The sequence below is a fragment of the Vanessa tameamea genome, chromosome Z (genome assembly GCF_037043105.1).
Source record: "Vanessa tameamea isolate UH-Manoa-2023 chromosome Z, ilVanTame1 primary haplotype, whole genome shotgun sequence".
NCBI classification, from domain to species: Eukaryota; Metazoa; Arthropoda; class Insecta; order Lepidoptera; family Nymphalidae; genus Vanessa; species Vanessa tameamea.
Window position 1 is genome coordinate 110,180 of NC_087341.1, and position 20,555 is coordinate 130,734.

Consider the following 20,555-nt stretch of genomic DNA (forward strand, 5'->3'; position numbering starts at 1 on the left):
TTACTTCGTCACTTAAAACGTCTTCTTCAGAGACACTAGGCACGTATTCGTATGCTGAAAAATAAAATTATTTTTGAATTATATATCTGTTTCTTTAATTTATTTTTTCTGCATTATTACTGTCCTAAAATCTCAACAAACGAGTAAAGTGCGGTTGGAGTGCAAATAAAGCTTGTGCTTCGTCAACCATTATATCATTTGTTTTAAATAAAACCTTTGTGTCTTACAAAGGTTTTAAATGTATATTTTTTTATAATCGAATGACAATGACATAATAATTGCAATTCTTAGTTAAAAGCTCGATATAAATTTCAAATTGCAATATATCAATATGGCATATATTTTAATATTAGCGTTACAAATGCAAATCTAACAATTGTCGTGCTTATTACACATGCATTCAGATGACTAGAACTGTTCTGCTACCTTCCACAGTTACAAAACATTCGCAGCTGCTAGACCCAAGCTCATTTGTAGCTACGCAACTGTAGTTGCCCGACATTTCTGGGAAAGCTTCTTTTATGCATAGTTCACATAATCCCGATTCTTGACGACCGAAAGTTACATCTCTAGCCCACTGAATTTTTTTTTCATTATGATACCAATCAACTGTAGGACATGGTTCTCCAGTAACAGAGCAGTTTAATAGAATTGCATCTCCATCCATCACCGTTGCCGATTTTAACCTGACGACAAATCCTGGCGGTTTGCCTGATGACTGCCTAGTGTGTTCCCGTTTCAGTAGTGAGGCCGAACATGAAACAGAACCCCCAAAATTTTCAGCTCTACATGTAATTATTCCAAAAAGATCTTGTGTCATATTTTCGATGCATAAACACGAAACATTGTTTTTGTTTGTTATATATATGTAGTGAATTTTATTTTCCTTTGTATAACTAACAACATCCTTATTACCAATAAACCATTGAAATGAAGCACACGGATTCGACTGTACCACTGTTTGCAGTAAAACAACAGCACCTACATCAACTTGTTTTGGTTGCAAAGGCTTAATAAAAGTGGGAGGTTTTATGTTTTCCTCGTCTTTTGACTTTGCTAATTTAACAGTGCTTGCGGATTTCGAAACAATATTATCCTTCTCAATTACTACTTCATATTTGCCTACTTTCTTTTTATCTGCATTCATAATTTTTAATGTGGATTTTCCATTTTCAATATTTATATAGCAATCGTCGCTTTGTTTAAGTATTTTATTATTACAGAACCAAGTGATATGGTTATTTTCTTCCGGTTGAAATGTAACTTCAAGTTCAAAGGCATTGTTTTCATTTAGGGTTATGGCTTTGATCGGTTGAATAATTATAGGTCCAACTTCTGCAAAATATTTCTTTGTTAATGCTTATGCTGCTTCGGTTAGTTTTTTAACGTACCAGTTGGTGATTTTAAAGGTTATTTTTACGAGAACAATACTACAATAAACTTACCGTACATATAATACATTAGACACAAAATCAATTTAAGTATATACAATTTCTAAAATATTTATCTACACGAATATATATTTAAAAGCTAGGTTAAATGAATACCATAAGAGATGATAAACATGAAAAATAAAATTAACTTATACGAAATATTCTGCCATGCATCTGTTAAAAAAATATTATGAATGACTCAATAAGTACTTAAAGACTACCATACCTTTACTTTCTTCAACATTTGTGTCTGTATCAAAATGTTCAATTACTGTTTTTTCTTGATGTTTACTTTTAACTTCGCTTATAGTCTTTTCTGCTGGTTTGTCTTTAAGAATCTTCTGTTTTGGCACTGGCCTGAGCGCCATTTCTTCGAGTTGAGGTTCTTCTTTTGGTCGCTGTTTGCCTGTTGGCCATTTAACTTCTTTAGGTTCTTCATCTTCTTTTGGTTTTTCTTTAACAGTGGGTTTTAATTGGACAACCTGCGGGAGTTCTTCTTCGGGTGCCTTTGTTTTCGGCACAGGTTTGAGTACTACTTCTTCAACAGGTTGTACTTCTTTTGGTCGCTGTTTGCCTGTTGGCCATTTAACTTCTTTAGATTCTTCATCTTCTTTTGGTTTTTCTTTAACAGTGGGTTTTAATTGGACAACCTGCGGGAGTTCTTCTTCGGGTGCCTTTGTTTTCGGCACAGGTTTGAGTACTACTTCTTCAACAGGTTGTACTTCTTTTGGTCGCTGTTTGCCTGTTGGCCATTTAACTTCTTTAGGTTCTTCATCTTCTTTTGGTTTTTCTTTAACAGTGGGTTTTAATTGGACAACCTGCGGGAGTTCTTCTTCGGGTGCCTTTGTTTTCGGCACAGGTTTGAGTACTACTTCTTCAACAGGTTGTACTTCTTTTGGTCGCTGTTTGCCTGTTGGCCATTTAACTTCTTTAGGTTCTTCATCTTCTTTTGGTTTTTCTTTAACAGTGGGTTTTAATTGGACAACTTGCGGGAGTTCTTCTTCGGGTGCCTTTGTTTTCGGCACAGGTTTGAGTACTACTTCTTCAACAGGTTGTACTTCTTTTGGTCGCTGTTTGCCTGTTGGCCATTTAACTTCTTTAGGTTCTTCATCTTCTTTTGGTTTTTCTTTAACAGTGGGTTTTAATTGGACAACTTGCGGGAGTTCTTCTTCGGGTGCCTTTGTTTTCGGCACAGGTTTGAGTACTACTTCTTCAACAGGTTGTACTTCTTTTGGTCGCTGTTTGCCTGTTGGCCATTTAACTTCTTTAGGTTCTTCATCTTCTTTTGGTTTTTCTTTAACAGTGGGTTTTAATTGGACAACCTGCGGGAGTTCTTCTTCGGGTGCCTTTGTTTTCGGCACAGGTTTGAGTACTACTTCTTCAACAGGTTGTACTTCTTTTGGTCGCTGTTTGCCTGTTGGCCATTTAACTTCTTTAGGTTCTTCATCTTCTTTTGGTTTTTCTTTAACAGTGGGTTTTAATTGGACAACCTGCGGGAGTTCTTCTTCGGGTGCCTTTGTTTTCGGCACAGGTTTGAGTACTACTTCTTCAACAGGTTGTACTTCTTTTGGTCGCTGTTTGCCTGATGGCCATTTAACTTCTTTAGGTTCTTCATCTTCTTTTGGTTTTTCTTTACCAGTGGGTTTTAATTGGACAACCTGCGGGAGTTCTTCTTCGGGTGCCTTTGTTTTCGGCACAGGTTTGAGTACTATTTCTTCAACAGGTTGTACTTCTTTTGGTCGCTGTTTGCCTGTTGGCCATTTAACTTCTTTAGGTTGTTCATCTTCTTTTGGTTTTTCTTTAACAGTGGGTTTTAATTGGACAACCTGCGGGAGTTCTTCTTCGGGTGCCTTTGTTTTCGGCACAGGTTTGAGTACTACTTCTTCAACAGGTTGTACTTCTTTTGGTCGTTGTTTGCCTGTTGGCCATTTAACTTCTTTAGGTTCTGCATCTTCTTTTGGTTTTTCTTTAACAGTGGGTTTTAATTGGACAACTTGCGGGAGTTCTTCTTCGGGTGCCTTTGTTTTCGGCACAGGTTTGAGTACTACTTCTTCAACAGGTTGTACTTCTTTTGGTCGCTGTTTGCCTGTTGGCCATTTAACTTCTTTAGGTTCTTCATCTTCTTTTGGTTTTTCTTTAACAGTGGGTTTTAATTGGACAACTTGCGGGAGTTCTTCTTCGGGTGCCTTTGTTTTCGGCACAGGTTTGAGTACTACTTCTTCAACAGGTTGTACTTCTTTTGGTCGCTGTTTGCCTGTTGGCCATTTAACTTCTTTAGGTTCTTCATCTTCTTTTGGTTTTTCTTTAACAGTGGGTTTTAATTGGACAACCTGCGGGAGTTCTTCTTCGGGTGCCTTTGTTTTCGGCACAGGTTTGAGTACTACTTCTTCAACAGGTTGTACTTCTTTTGGTCGCTGTTTGCCTGTTGGCCATTTAATTTCTTTAGGTTGTTCATCTTCTTTTGGTTTTTCTTTAACAGTGGGTTTTAATTGGACAACTTGCGGGAGTTCTTCTTCGGGTGCCTTTGTTTTCGGCACAGGTTTGAGTACTAAATCTTCAACAGGTTGTACTTCTTTTGGTCGCTGTTTGCCTGTTGGCCATTTAACTTCTTTAGGTTCTTCATCTTCTTTTGTTTTTTCTTTAACAGTGGGTTTTAATTGGACAACCTGCGGGAGTTCTTCTTCGGGTGCCTTTGTTTTCGGCACAGGTTTGAGTACTACTTCTTCAACAGGTTGTACTTCTTTTGGTCGCTGTTTGCCTGTTGGCCATTTAACTTCTTTAGGTTCTTCATCTTCTTTTGGTTTTTCTTTAACAGTGGGTTTTAATTGGACAACCTGCGGGAGTTCTTCTTCGGGTGCCTTTGTTTTCGGCACAGGTTTGAGTACTACTTCTTCAACAGGTTGTACTTCTTTTGGTCGCTGTTTGCCTGTTGGCCATTTAACTTGTTTAGGTTCTTCATCTTCTTTTGGTTTTTCTTTAACAGGGGGTTTTAATTGGACAACCTGCGGGAGTTCTTCTTCGGGTGCCTTTGTTTTCGGCACAGGTTTGAGTACTACTTCTTCAACAGGTTGTACTTCTTTTGGTCGCTGTTTGCCTGTGCGCCATTTAACTTCTTTAGGTTGTACAACTTCTTGAGGTTTTTCTTCAGAAGCGGGTTTCAGATGTACGAGATGTGGTTGTTCTTTTTCTTCAGATGCCATTGATTTTGGCACAGGTTTGAGCACCACACCTTCAACAGGTTCTTCATCTTTAAGTGGCTTTGTTTTCGGCACAGGCTTAAGCACCACTTCTTCAATAGGGTGTTCACCCTCAGTAGGTCTCTTACCTGTAAGCAATTTATCATCAAATTGATCTTCAACTTTTGTTTTAATTTTAGGAATAGATCTGAGATGAACATCTTCAGGTTTCTCTTTACTGATTGTCTCATTTTTGCGAATAGGTTTTAGATCTATCACTTCTCTAGTTTGTTCTTCTATAGGTTTTCTCTTGCCAGTGCGCCAAGTAACCTCTTTAGGTTGTTCTATTGGTTTTTCCTTTTGTTTTGAGTTTTGGTACACTTCCTGAGATTTTCCTTCTTCATGATAAACTTTGGTTTGGTTTTGAAATTCATCTACAACTACGTCTGATTGAGTTTCGGTTTTTTCAGTATATTTCTTTTTGCGACGCCATATTGGCGTTTCACTACTTGTTTCTGTTAGTATTTTGTCAGAATCTGTGACCTTTAGTATTACCGTGTCTTCAACAGCTGTTAGGGACTCTTCTATAAGTAGCGTTTCAGTTTTCTGAAGAGAACTTTTTCTTACTTGTTTTAAGCTAACATCTTCTATTTTATCTTTTTGGATGGCCACTTTTTCTATCTTTGTAGGACGCAATTTAATTCCTTCTTGAGTCCATGGTACTGGTTCTTTTGTAACATTCTCGGTGGATGCAATTTCTTTCTTTTTTATATCAGTTGCATCGTCTTTAACGTGCTCAATTTTCTTTTTTTTTCTATCTGTGTCTAATTGCTCGCTTTCTACAGATAGTATATTTTTATCGTAAGATGTTACTTTTTTAATTTTCGAAGAGTCTTCAGCACGTGTTTTTCGCCAGTGTTTTGTCTGTAAAGTATCTTCTGCTTTTGTTTCGATTGAATGATCTTGAGGCTTTTTTCTCCACGGCACTTGGCGCGTTTGTACATCAACAATTTTTTGTAGTTTTAAAATATTTGTTTCTTCTGTTGATTGATGTACAACTCTGCTTGTTAAATCTTGGGAATCTTTTGTTTTTTCGATTGAGTTCTCTGTCTTCTGGTCATAAATCTTTCGAATATCGTCTTTTCTTGATTCTGTAAAAATTACACATGTTTTATTATTTACTCCATTTTTCCAAACACACATTACTGATTATTAACATAAAAAATTAAATAAAGGTGCATTAAAAATTACAATAAATAAGCCAAGTGTAGATCGGTCTCAAAAATGTATATCACAGGCTTTGTAATTTTTTCAATACTAGTTTATTGGCAGGTAATGCCTCTTATGATGACGGAAAACTACTGAACAAACTTACAGTACAACAAGATGGATGGTATTAAAATAAAGAAACATTCATTTTAAAATGCATAATTTTAAGTATTTCTTAGTACATGTTCATATATTGTAACAATAACTGCACTCTATTAAACTGTACATCTACAATAATTGATGAGTACTGCATAACTCTAAACAAAAACAATAGTTTACTAATAAATAATCTCAAATATAAGAAAATTGTTATTTTGATCAATACTAGTGGTGAACATGATTTTTATTAATAAAAATCATTTATTTTAATCGCATAATTTTTACTCTACTCTCAATGCTAATGAGTTGTTAACGAGCTCATCTTTAACTATCTCCACTTTGATAGAAAATAATATAAAGCATATTCAAAAGAACTTTCTATATTAATGTAATGACATACATGTAAAAGTTTTCTCATCTGGCATTATTTACTGAATAAAAGTTAAGAGTCAGTTGTATATATTTGTTTAATGGCTGTTTATGTTAGAGTTGTATTATTCAAAGCAGTCTAGTTAAATAAGGACTAAGATTTTATTTAGTATCACAAGGGGTTGGATATATGTACATTTGACAGAATGGCTGAAACAAACAGATTTCATCAACGAGCATGAGTATATCAATATACACAAAGAAGTAAATGAAAACAGAGTGCTTTAATAAATTTAAAGTCTCACTATAACTTAATTTATTATTTAAGTATATCCCAGGTGATGCTAATTAATTTATATTAGGTAGATATGCAAATGTTCAAAGTCTTGATATTATTTTAAATACATTGACAGACACATAAACTTCATTAAAGTACAAGACAATTCTGAAATAAATATTTTAATCAAGTATAGAAACTTTTCATACTAATTTAAATTTAAAACTTATAGATTCATTCGTATGGATCAGATAGTATGCTGTTTTAACCTAAAAACAGCTTAGTATCCGATCCTTAAGTTTGTTTAGTGGATTCTATTATTGTTGTTATGTACCTTGTGCTTGTATTTACACTGGCTCACTCACCCTTCAAACCAGAAGACAACAATAATAGAGTTTGAATTACTATTGTGCCATGTTCGTATTTGCAAATGTAAATCAATGTAATTCTCTGAATGGTCTAATAATATTCTAAATAATAGAATTGAATAAAAATAATTGTGTTTAATAAGTTATTAATCTTGTTGTATGAGTATTGGAAAATTTGATAAATATATTTATAGATATTTTAAAAGTTGTAACTTTTGACTTTGAAACTCAAACAAAACTGGGGCAATTTAAGCACAACAACTTAGATCTTAGTATATTACCACTACTACTAAAAGTGCTTATAAATAGTAGAAATATATAAGTCTAAACAAATTATTAACTCTATATTTTTGTATTTTGGTTTGGTGGGTGATATATCACTCCTCAGTTCCATAAATATAATACCCTCTTAATTATAAATTGACCTGTCTTAAAAAAGCCCCTTAAAATTTATTGTGTCATCAAAATATATTAAATTAGATTTGCATATTTGTATTAAAGCATGCAGGGTCACTATGAAGTGGGCAACACTTCAAGAATTCAAAAACTGGATGAAGCCAACCCAAATGAAACTGCTGCCAAAACACTTTGATAGTGCAAGTTAATGATACAATTAATTGCCTATTCAATATTGTGTCAATCAGTGTCACTTGCAATGAAGATGATAGTATATATTTATTTTAAAATGGAAAGGTACTCATAATTTTCCCTAGAAATATTCTACACCTCTTTGTAAATTTCCTCCCATGTGAATGAAATAATTGTGATAGTGAAGTGTTTGTATTACAAAAGGAATCATCTGTCTATTTCGAAAGTTGTGTAAATATTGTTGTGTGAATTATGTTTAAAGAATAATTTAAATGCACCAAATTTTTGTACTGCGTATATACATGTATAGGTAGGTGTGTGCCTATATAGGCATATATATTGTTTGTTAATTATGAAAATAATTATGTAGTGCTACGTGTGAAGTACTACCCTAGTATGATAAAATTATGTTATTAAATTATTCGTCTTCAAGGGTATTCTTTTGTTTGTGGTTAAAAAAATTATTTTTATCTTAACATTATTCATCAAAACCATTTTATGTTATAACAAAATATTCTTAGTTAGGTACACATGCAAAAAAGTTTTTTTAGTATTAACTACTATTAAGCCATAAGATACATAATACAAGATTCGGCTCCATGATGATGTATATAAAAGGAACTAAATGAAGACGTCGTGTGAAAAAAGAAACTACGTACATTTAATATAGTTAAAAAAATTCGAAGAGGTACCTACCTAATAAAGTCAATTTAAAAAAGTCTATAAATTTATACTCATGGGTACTTTAAATTTCACCGAAACAATAGATTTTTGATAAGCATTAAGCACACTGTCAATTACACAGTATTTACAAATGAAATTGAAATCTTTCATTCAATTCAGTATCCAGTATCAGTTATTAATTTAAATATATTTTTGATAGGGTTGCCAACCGTTTTTATTTGTATACTATATTATACCCAAACATTATAGTTATTAGCTGAATATTGATTATATTTCCGATAAATGTCTAGAATGTCTATTTCATTATATATTAATATTTTAATATAGTTCCAGCGCATAGGTATAATCTAATTGAGCTATACAAAAATGTCCTATGTTTTCAGACAAATATAAGAATTTTCTGCTTATTTTTAATATACTATATACTGATAATTTTAAATTAGTGCAATTATTAAATTTAACTCTTTTAGTTTTATTGGTTACAAATCCAATTAGACAGGATATGCATAATAAAATAACGAATCATCCTAAGTCGGTTTTCAATATTTTACTATAGGGTAGTTTTTTATTTGGATAAGTGTTGAATTGGTTTCATAATAAAAGCATACGTTTTGAAAAAGTATTTTGTGTAACTATAATTATTCATATGACAAAACAATTCTTTGTTTATATTTTTTAAAAGCTGGCAGCCCTAATTCTAACTCTTGTAATTAATTATCTATTTTATTTTATTTCCGATGTAATTTAATCTATTCTATCACTATACGTTTACTTACCGATGCCATTTTATTATTTTTGATTTAATTAATATAAAACGGTGTTGATAATGTTCAATCGTTATAAAACTTATATTGTGTGGAAACTGTCTTGTATCAGTATGTGGTCCTGTAACCTTATCTACGATACGTAAATCAATAATAATTGATACTATTACCTAAGCTTTTCAGTACAGTTTGACAAATAAATGGTAATTATAATCAAATGTAGTTTTTAATTATTATGAATTACATATATTTCTAATAATTATATTTCTATTTACGTGTAGTTTTCCTTCATAGTAGTTATAAGAACTGTTGATCTTTTTGTGGCAAGTTGCTTCTATCGAGACGAAAAGAAATCAAATAAGGATTAATTGGAAATAACATTGACTTCTAAAGCCATAACGCTTGATGGCTTGGACCTTCCAGTCCGCTCCTACTTCCGGTATCTCGGTTCACTCATTCAAGGCGATAGCGAAATAGATCGAACGGTGTAGCACAGGATTAACACAGGGTGGATGAAATGGCGGCAGGTTACGGGAACAATTTGTGACCCCGTTTTCCCGTCCCGTTTACCCGTCTTGAGCATGGACGTGGATGGACATAGAGATAGGGGACGACCAAAGAAACGATGGATGGATTGTGTGAAAGATGATATGGCTGGAAAGAATGTTAATTGTGGGATGCTGTCAGACAGAGAAGTATGGAAGAACAAGACATGCTGCGCCGACTCCAAATAAAATTGGGATAAGAGCAGGATGATAATGATACGACGTATAAGTCAATAGGTAATTGGTGTTGTATATCATTGACTTATATGTATATTATGTTTTATATTCACAACGTTTTTACTGTCTTATTTTGTACCCTACTAAGAATCTATTTATCAAAAACATCTTTCAAATTTTGAATTTTTTAAATATACATCATTAACATAATTAATTATTGATTTTAGAACAATACGTTTCAATCATTTTACTTTTTATTAAGACAGTTAATCATTGTGAGGGAGATGTTCAGGTTATTTTACATAAATCCCTCGTTTACTCTTATAAGAATATGTAAGTTATCTCGAAAGAAAACCATCAAGCACCGCTATATTTTGAAATCTGTAAAATAGCTGTAAGTCGTGAGTAGATTTATTTTTTAAGTTTTTCATAAATGATTTCGATATACCTATACCGTTATCTTCCGTTACGTTATACTGTTACAAAACTTAGTGTCTTTATAGAGATTTATAAACAATAACATAAATCATGAACATTTAGTAAAAGTGGAACTTTATTAAATAGATTTCGTCTGTAAGTGTTCATCGGTTGGTACGTTTTGATTCGTGAACGAGTCGTAAGCACTAAAATTTTATTCAATTAAATTCTTAGCTTAATGGCTTTTGGTTGTGCCGGCAAGGCACAGATTATTTCGCCAATGTCACGTAGGAAAGGTTTTAATAATTGTTGCGGTCGAAGTTTGTCATTTGTAATAGTCAATGTACCTATACTAAATTGCAGTTGGAAATGGAAGCGATTATTGTTGAGGACCCGTCACTCGTTAATATTCGTAATCATTACATTCGCTACGGTGGGTGGCACGAGTCGAGATCAAAGGAAGCGATCAACAATTTTTGGTACTTGATTTTGGTTTGACGTCCTTCACGATAGTCGTCGCAAGTAGAGAAATCAATAAAGTACATTTGTCTACTCGCGTACATATAAATTAAACGTTTTCCGAATATAAAATTATCGCTAGCCTATCCCGATCGAAGAAGAAGTATAAATAAAGAAACAACTTCGAACTTGATTCGTTTCACAAATCGACAGGATATTTTTACCCCAGGTAAATACTTACAATAGTAACAATGAGCTATGGAGTTTATTTTGGTTTCGTGAGAAAACTGCGTGTTGAATGTAATTGAAGTCGTTATTGGAACAAATGAAGGTATACATTGTCATACAATATTCATCAAGAATTTTCTGTATTGCCCGATACAGCAGAAAACGGTTAGCCAGTTGCATGACACGCGTGTACAATCTTTACGCCTTCGATTGGAGTCGTCTATTCCGATTACTTCTTCGATCATGACGTCAGTCGAATAACATTTGGTACGCTAGACATTCTGGCAGCGCTTGTTGTTAGATTACTTGTTACAATATTCTGACGACGACGGATCTGGGAAATGAAGAGTGCAGGTTCCCAGCTAAACCAAAACGGGTACAGGACCGACATCGTTTACTGACTTTAAAATCTAAAAATTATAAAATAGTATATAAATAATAATAATTGAATAGCATGCAGCAATGTAATACTTTCTTGATGGAACTTATATTTTTGTATATAAGCGCCTGTTCTTTAGTAGTTAAAAATGCAGAAACTAAGATTAATAAATATAAATTTACTTTTATATTTCCGTGTAATCTTTTTGTCAGTCTTAAAATACGTACGTTTTTAAAATATATTATTTATATGATGGCAATAATTTATTTATATAATAAAGAGGTGAACAACATAATATATAGTCCGCATCATATATAATTAATTCAAATCAGGGTTCAAGTCACCATTAGTAAGAGCTGTTATTTAGTGATAAGTCTGTATTGACTATTACATATTTAAAATGGTATTATATTCAACTACATTTAATATTGGTAGCGACAGACGTGGTGAAACTTTTTCACAGTGTGTATTCGCTCACTGGCCTATTTGTACAATTTGTTACTCATTTTATCTATTTATGATTATTACATGAAACAAATTAGCCTATTTCTTCTGAAGATTCAAAAAATATCCGCTAGGGGCAGCAGGAGTAGAGGTTACATACCTATGTTTTAAATTTCCTATTATCAACACATTTATTTTAAATAAATATTGAAATATTTTAAAATAATTAAATACAGTGCAAAATAAAAGTATTATGCCCACTAAACATAATAAATTAAACATCGTGCATTCGCGAATCGTACGTTTGATAGTCTGCATATATCGGGTGCTGTAAAATTTGTGCCTTTTTATAAAATCGCAAAATACCCCAAATATATTTTTTTGGATTGGATTACTTTATTACGAAGAACAGAATTAACAGTAAAAAAAAATTGAAAACACACCTGTTTGTACAAAATATTTTATTGATTCTTTCGCAACACCAGAAAACTCCAACACCCGCCACTGTAGGTTGGTAAGTGTTCATTTTATGAGATTAACTAGCAAGTTTTAGAATTTTTTAGAATTTTATTTCTCTTTAATTGGACTTAATCTTGAAAAATAAACGAAATTTATCAATATAATTTTGTTGACTTTCACATATCTCAAGAGAAGGTAAAGGTGTAAAAATGTGAACGTCCAAAGCTCGTCTGCTCAGCCGATAAATCACGCGTGGACAATAATTGTAATAGGAGTGATGATAATAACTGTATAAAAGTAATAATAGAATTAACACCAACACAGAAGCTCAAAAGAAGCTATTAAATAACATCCGATCAATCTTGATAAATCAAACGATACCAACAGTGACGAGCTCATCGTTGCCCCATTAGTTCAAATAGTGTCACGAAAAGATTCAATCGGAATAGTAAACATCCGTGATGCTGAAAAGACAGCATCAGACAGAGAGGGTACAAAGCTTACTAAACAATACGGAATGCTTAATAAGATTAGAAAATGCAGCCGTGGATATCGATACACGTCGTAAAAACATCAAACAGTTAAAATACTACACTACTTTAAAACTTTGTTATTTTACGGGAATTTCTAGGTCAGCTGAATTTACTCCTGTTGAATCATTAAAAAGTGGGTCACTCCGGGATCAAAAAGAAATCGTGAAACATTACGGCCACATAATAAATATTATTCATTAATGTCAATAGGAAATTTAAAATCTCATTCCGCTGCCCCAGCAGACATTTTTTAAATCTTAAGATGAAACAGGCTAGACGAATTCCCCGAATGTCTCGTAATGTAATATTTTTTTTGCTTTATACTATCTTCTAAAACTCTTAGAGATTTCTCGAACATTCATATACATAAAAACCTGTTTAAGAGATAATTGAAACTATATTTTGGGAGGATGCAAAAAAATGGAGATTATAAAATATTCCTGTTTGTCGGTTGTATATTTTTGTCAAATATTTTGTTTCATTTCGAGAAATAATCAGGCGATTCTGCACGTCAATATGTACGCTGTCTATAATTCCTGATATTTATAGACAGCGTAAAGTGAACGTTGCTGGCATCCGAAAAGAAAATGCGACTACTCGCTTGATGTAAAAAAGCTATATTATCATTTAAAAGCATTGTAGAATATTCGGGACACGATAATAATACGATTGCCCAGTCTAGTATTTAGGCAGACAACGTATTTCTTTGATATTTTAGTACTGAATATATTCCCCACAGCGGCGCGACGTCGTTCGGGAAATGCAAATAGCATTTTGGAAGGCTTGTATAACTAATTAAATACAGACCGTATTTTAATGACATTGTTAATTAGTTTAGTAGTACTATGAGCTAACTATAATCGAACGCTCTTTTAGATCGCAATACTAGACACACGATACCTGTGTTGTTTCTAAATCATAAATGTTTGAAATATGTAATGTGTCATTGTATGTGTAATTATTAAAAATTTTCAATGCTTCTATAGTTACTATTCACAAAACTAGAGTCGAGACGGCATCCCATGAATTAAATACAAATATCTAGGATACATAACAATAATACAATCTTCACTCGCAGGCTTGTGATTTCTGTGCTCATTAATTGTTATAAAACTCTGATCGTGACATTCTTAGGGTTCGCGTTGTTATACTGTTTGACGGCAATAATACAAAATTGTAATTTTTTTCTGCCTACGATAATTATAAGGTGCTAATAAAATGGGGGAGCGAAGCGCCACGCAGTGAAAATTTGACAACTTTAACACCGACGGTGTTTTCACTAAAATGAAAATAAATTTGAAACGAAATTATTTTCCTTTATCATTGTTTCAATTGATAATGTTTAAGCTAATTCTAGCATTCTGATTAAAATTTTACTTTCGATTTTCCACTAGGAACATGAACTCGAATAACAGCACGATACGTATGTTAATGCTTTTTTGAATGATTAATAAATTATATTTTTATTTTAATATCACTACATAGAATGAAAACATATTGCGACCCGTGTAGTTTATTTCCTTCATAAAAAAAAATATTATATACAAAAAGTCATAAGCTTATTCTTATTATTTCCTCGAAGCTCGAACAATTATTTTTATGAAAGACTTTGAACTTACCTTCGTGCAACGTAATCGAATACTCACGTCTCACTTGGGTGGTTGTTGTCGCTTGCTTTGTACTATTGCACACATTTCGGTACTTCGATTCAACGACATACCGAGTGTATGTTTTACTTATATAATATTGTGTATTCGTGTAAGGTGTCTGTTAATGTCTTTGCCTATTTCAATACCTCTATACCTATTTTAAATTGTCTTAATTATTATTAGGACAAATTTAAAACTCCCACAAGACTATCTCTCATTCAAAATTAGTTAACATGTATCTATGGTGAAATTCTAACAAACCTGTATTAGAGTAAAGTTAATTGACTGTTTAGTTACAACAGTAGCAAAGAAAAATCTATGATATATTAAAACTAAATTTTCAATGCCATGAATAGAATAGAGGTTTAGATAGAGGTGTGCCAGTCGATGAGATAAAGCAACTGTAGCTACCTCGCCGTCCATCAATGTCGCAATTACTTTTTCGGTAACTTCAACTCTGTGCCTTCAAATATGATGATGGACATTCAACATTTTGATGGACAACATCGGTACTAAACGTAAGTGTCAGTGCGTTGTGTGGATAACATAAATAAATATTCGTGAATCGTATATCGTATATTCGTGAACTCTTTGTATGAGAAGAAGTTTAAAGTTATCGTACTATATCGGGATGTTTTTATGCCGTGTTTGTTTGTGTGTATAATAATGCGAAATGATTAATTTATAGCGTTTATTAAACAGTTTTCACATAAAGGTAACATACAAATTTTTTTTATAAATATATTAAATATGGATAGGTAGGCACTTAAATATTTAGTGATAAATTCTGTCACGCCTAATAATTTAATACAATTAGGTGAAACATACAACACAATTTAATTTTAACAATATCGTGCACTTAAATCAAACTAAGTTAAAGATCACTGTAACGTTAAACTATAAAAATCTCATTCAATTCGGATTTGTACTTGCAGAAAACATTAATAAGGTCACCAACATCGGCAGTGTTTGTCAAAACATAGAAACTGGCAAGGCAAGTAACGCGTGCGAACTTAGGAGAGTGCTCGACGTCGCAGGCGCGATTGACATTTCTTTGAATGTTTCTTTGTCACGTAGAGTTGACAGCGGAAAAAAATATAGATCAGATACTTAAGCGAAAGCAGTTGAAGTACTGCAGTAATCACCACGGCAAATGTTGCGTTCACGAGAACGAACCACCCCGAGCCCGCGTGCACCTACCAGCGCGGGCTCGCAACTTCACGGTAAATACAAAGACGTAAATGTAGGACGTAGTATGACGTGACACTGACAAGTTAGTCTCAACTGTTAGGTGACATTAGAATACGGCAAAACAAACCGCAGCGTGCGTGCAACTTGTTAGATTGACGGGTCCTATAGCGGTAAGTTGAAATAACGTTACAAATATGATACATGCTCGAGGATAAAGCTAAAACGAGGACTTGAGTACGTATCGCACGAGTCGATATGCCGTACGAATGGGCCATTGCGGTGTAAGTACGTCACACGGGTGTGACGTACGTGTGTTTGATTCGACTGAATCTCTTCACGTGTCATACCACAATTTGATGTTAATCAAGTCCAAGTTTCATTTACAAATGAAATTTATTTTCCTAAATTAAATTATGTGCTTGATGAAATGATAGAAATTGAGATCGTTACTTAAGTTTTACAGGTCGGATCTCAATAAAACACAAAAAGCATAAAATATTTTTTAATGTTAATAAGGCCAAATAAATAGTAAAGTCGAGTAAAGTAGCATAGGCTAACATTACGGAGAGTATTGGGTGAAAAATACATTTGACGTTTCGCCAAAAGACGCGTCTTGTGTATCACGCAATGTGTTCTACTTCACAAATATTTTCGGTAACAAATACTTTTAGTAAACATCGTAGCGGTAAAGCAAACAAAACAAGTCGTCGAATATTTCGTGTCGTGTTAATTACATGTTCCGTGTGTCCAAATTTACAGAAGCTCTTCGCTCGACGCTCGTAGCCCTTCGTCGCCTGTTGTGGTGTCTTACTATGACTATTTACACAAAAAGCTTAATTGTACAGCAATGTTAGATGCAGTATCGCGCAAATTGTACTACCGAGTTAAGTTTACAGTATTCCACTAGCGAGTTTTGTTAGATGTGCGCGCTCCGTGGTCCAATGTGGAGCGCGCGGATCAGTTCTGTCTTTTGTACAACATCGTAATTATGATTTGGACATTTGAGATAAGCTAGATGGTGCATGCCAATAGGTCTATGCGTCATAATATCACGACTTGAGTTTACGCGAGGTTGCTAGGAAGCGGGCGGGATCGTTACTGCGGGAACCGCTACGATTGTGTGATGCCGTCTAACGTGTTCGTTTATTTTCGCTTGTCAACTGAGTAGTTAAGTAGTAGTTTTCACCCGATCTCATTGAGGTATAGAGATGAAACAAAGAAACACTACATTAATGGATTAAGAGTGCGCGACGCGAGCTCGCTGCCTGTATCTATGTCTTACTTTTGACGACTAGCTTAGCCGAGGTCTCGACCTGGCCCGCGGCGGTAGTAGCACGGCAAGTGAATGTGCCGGTGTCCTCTTCATAAGTGTTGCCAATCAACAACACAGCGTTATTGCCCTCGTGTATCATCTGCAAATAAATCAAATTCTCAGAATTTCTTTGATCTCTTTGTATTTAATAAACTTGCTTTCAATAATTACATATTTATTTCCATTATTAGAATATTCTAGCCCAGTTGATCCAATGGACAGAACACGTGGGTCTTAACTTAAACACCACGGATATTTATTGGAATAAGATCTGTACCAAGAAGTGTTACTACGTGGAGGTGATAAGAAATGGGATTTATAAGATTTTACTTTTCATATTTCGTTTACGAAAACAACCAAACAATAATCGAACAAAATTACTTATATAACTACGTAATAATTATTAATATTTCAAAAAAATACAAATGTTTGACTTACTTGGAAATCAGGAGTTTCCGGTATAAGAGCACCTTCTCGTAACCACTGGATGGTTGGCTTTGCTTTGCTAGTGATGTGAGTTTTAAACTGTGCGGGTTGACCCTCGTATACGACAACGTCACGTAGAGGTGTAAGCGTCGGTAAGTTTTCCGCCTGGTCTGGTTGCAGAACTTTAAGTTTAGCAGCAACAGTCACACGACCGGCTAAGTTATAAGCTACACATTTGTAGTCACCCTCATCTTCTGGAAAAGCTTCAGAAATACGTAGAGTGTAATCGTCGGCAGTTCTAGACATTTGGAAGTACTTGGATGGCTTAATTAATTTTTCACCTTTATACCATTGCACCGTAGGAACAGGTTTACCGACAATCTTACATCCAAACTCAATAGCTTGTCCTTCAGTGACCACCTTGTCTTTTAGCGGTTCTATTATTTCGGGCGGAGAATTAGCTGATTTAGTTTGGGGCTTTGGTTTATCTTTAGTAGCTGGAGCATTAACTGCGCATTCAGCATCGCATCTTGCTTCGCCTGAGCTATTTATGGCCACGCATTCATATTTACCTGAATCTTGCGTAAAAGCTTCTAAAATAAGAAGAGTATATGTGCCATCTTCCTCCAAGATCTTGTTTCTTATGTCTGGTTGAACTTTCTTACCATTTTTCAACCAGTATACATCGATAGGTTTTGTCCCTGTAACTTTGGTATCAAACCTCACCAATTGACCAGCAGTGACATTGACGTTTTGCGCTGTCAAAGTGAAACTAGGCGGGATGACTCCACCCCTGCCTTGACGTCTACGTTCTTCCACAACTAAATTAGCACTACATTTTGCAGTACCGCCTCTATTTTCGGCTACGGCTGCAAATACTGCAGAATCTTCAACAAAAACTTGTCTAATTATAAGAACGGATTTGGTGCTGAATGTATGAATTTGGAAATCTGGTGAATTCTTAATAGGAAAGTTTTCACGATACCACTTTATTTGTGGTAATGGATCTCCATCAAACTCTACCTCAAATCTAGCTTGTTCATGTTCAAAAACACGGCAAGGTTGCATTTTTTTAGTAAATACTGCTGGTGTACAAGGTTTGACAGGGCCTTCAACCACTCTCTCTTGTGTTTGAGCTTTATGTTCTACTTCAGTTGTTTCTGTTGATGTAATTTTTCGAGTAATTTCTGTATCTCCAACAACTTCTTTTTGAATTTGTTTTTGTTTTGCGACATGCACTTCCTTGCCGTGAACTGTAGATTCTGATGGTCCAGGTATTCTCGGCTTTTGAACTTTCTTTTGAGTTTGCGTTTCAACAACTTCTTCTGTTATATCCCTGAAATTTAAGATATTTTATTAGAATCATAAAATTATTTTAAAGTTTTTTACGTATCTTTTCATATTAAATGAAACTTAAATACGTACAAATTGTCTTCATATTTCTGTGCCATACTTCTAGCGACTGAAGAGCTTGTTACTTTCTCTCCAGGAATAGAATATTGACGAGAAGACTCTCTTAACCGACTCTCTTTTACAATTTGTTCATTTTCAAGCTCCTGCAATTTATTGTAATACTCCTCACTCTTCTTTTTCTTCACTGTCTGTTGCCATTCTGTTTCAGCATCCTTAACTAGTTTTGGCTTCAACTCAGGTCTGTGGTCAATAACACCCTGACGTTGCATAGTTTGCCTTTCTTCGAATGTTTTTTCTAACTCAGTTTCAGTGCGTTGATATTGAGTTGTTTCATCATACCAAGCTGTATATAAAATTAATGATTCATATAAAAATATTGTTCCTAGCTTTTAGTATTTTAGATCAGTACTACAAAACATACCTTTGCTAGAATCCGATGCTAAGGCGATAGAAGCAGGTGTTTAGCGGCACTCCTTCATATGGTAAATGGGAATATTTCAAGGAAGCGAGGGATATTTGTGCTTAAGCGGTTGTGTGGTCTGCGTGATTTGTGGAGGTGTATTAGTGCAGCAGAATTATGTAAGCCTTATTCTTCAAACTCATTCATTGTAAGCAGATAAAAGAGCACCTTAAGTTTTAAATACTTGCTGCCAACAGTGTTTTATTGAATAAGTTGATATACTTACGCCTTGGTGCGTTTTTGAGAACACCTCTATAATCATCGTGTCTCGGTATAACTTTTAACTCGGTGGTTGCTAAAGCTTCCCCTACTGAACTTCTAGCAATTACTTCGATTTTGCCTGTATCATATTGCCTGGTTTTTGGTATATCAAGATGGTACATTCCATCATATGTTAACTTGTATCGAGACCCCTGCGGAATTTAAATTTGTAAGCTTTCAAAAAAGATACGAATATGAATTTAAATCGATTGTATTCAATAATTATAGTTATTAACGGTCAAAATTATCTGCTCGTAAAAAACCCTTACATTCACAATAGTATTTCCATTGATGAGCCACATCACGCGTGGTTTTGGATGGCCTGTCACACGACAACAAAAACGTGCCCACTCTCCTTCCTCGACTGTTACTGGTTCTGGGCGGCTTACGAACACTGGAGCTGAACGAGGTTTAGTTTCTTCCACGGCTTGTTCAGGTCCACTACAATTATATTTATACGTAGTCACAACATTCAGAAAAATTAAATATGATTGTTATACAATTTTCATTCTTAATAATACTTACACTTGCCAAGAAGCTTCCATCTCCCGTATTTTTTCAATACTCTTCATATGCTTTGGCAATTGAGAATCATATACAATGCCTGGTTTGCCGGTAGTTTTTATAACCGCTCTGGTTTCATCCATACCATACAAATTAGTAGCTCGACAGAGATATTCACCGCTATCTTCTGGATATACCCAGCCGAAGTTCATGGCAACGTAACCAAAGTCATAAATAGGTGTAAAGCGATTTTCTGAAAATGATTAACCAAATTAAACCAAAATAAAACATAATATGATTATAATAAATTATAGGAAACTGCGATTCAGAATGGGTAATTGACAATGTCAGATTCTGCCCTACCAAATACTGTCGTATACTAGAAATATAAATTAATAAAAAACATCTCATGAAAACAAGAAATTTTAACAATAGTGATTCCGTAAAAGCATCGTTTCAAAATACATAAAATTTTCGCTTGCGCTAAGATTGGGACCATAATGCTGATTCTTCACGCAAAATGGGACCTGGAGCATCAGGTATGTACTAAGTTGTATATTTACCTTTAAAGCGTAAACCCTTCGGGATTGCAGTGAAACATGCACGGAATTACAATATATTTAATGCAATACAAATAATATTCATCCAATGCTATTTCAAAAATAACCTCA

General features: G+C 34.2%; 2 protein-coding genes across 2 annotated transcripts in view; both read right to left on the reverse strand.

Moving 5' to 3' along the window:
- The window catches only part of LOC113403088 (titin-like), a 63,760-nt gene extending 57,948 nt beyond the window's left edge, over nucleotides 1-5,812 (reverse strand). The window contains exons 1-3 of the mRNA XM_064220280.1: nucleotides 1,660-5,812; nucleotides 427-1,335; nucleotides 5-54 (exon numbers count right to left, since the gene is read on the reverse strand). Of these exons, the coding sequence (XP_064076350.1) occupies nucleotides 5-54; nucleotides 427-1,335; nucleotides 1,660-5,812 (5,112 nt within the window). The remainder of the gene's footprint in view (nucleotides 1-4; nucleotides 55-426; nucleotides 1,336-1,659) is intronic.
- Nucleotides 5,813-14,994: 9,182 nt separating this feature from the next.
- Nucleotides 14,995-20,555, reverse strand: part of Sls (sallimus) — a 30,007-nt gene continuing 24,446 nt past the window's right edge. Inside the window, exons 16-21 of the mRNA XM_026644736.2 lie at nucleotides 19,906-20,137; nucleotides 19,650-19,821; nucleotides 19,346-19,532; nucleotides 18,672-19,002; nucleotides 17,259-18,582; nucleotides 14,995-16,920 (exon numbers count right to left, since the gene is read on the reverse strand). Coding sequence (XP_026500521.2) covers nucleotides 16,780-16,920; nucleotides 17,259-18,582; nucleotides 18,672-19,002; nucleotides 19,346-19,532; nucleotides 19,650-19,821; nucleotides 19,906-20,137 — 2,387 coding nt within the window. The 3' untranslated portion in view covers nucleotides 14,995-16,779. The remainder of the gene's footprint in view (nucleotides 16,921-17,258; nucleotides 18,583-18,671; nucleotides 19,003-19,345; nucleotides 19,533-19,649; nucleotides 19,822-19,905; nucleotides 20,138-20,555) is intronic.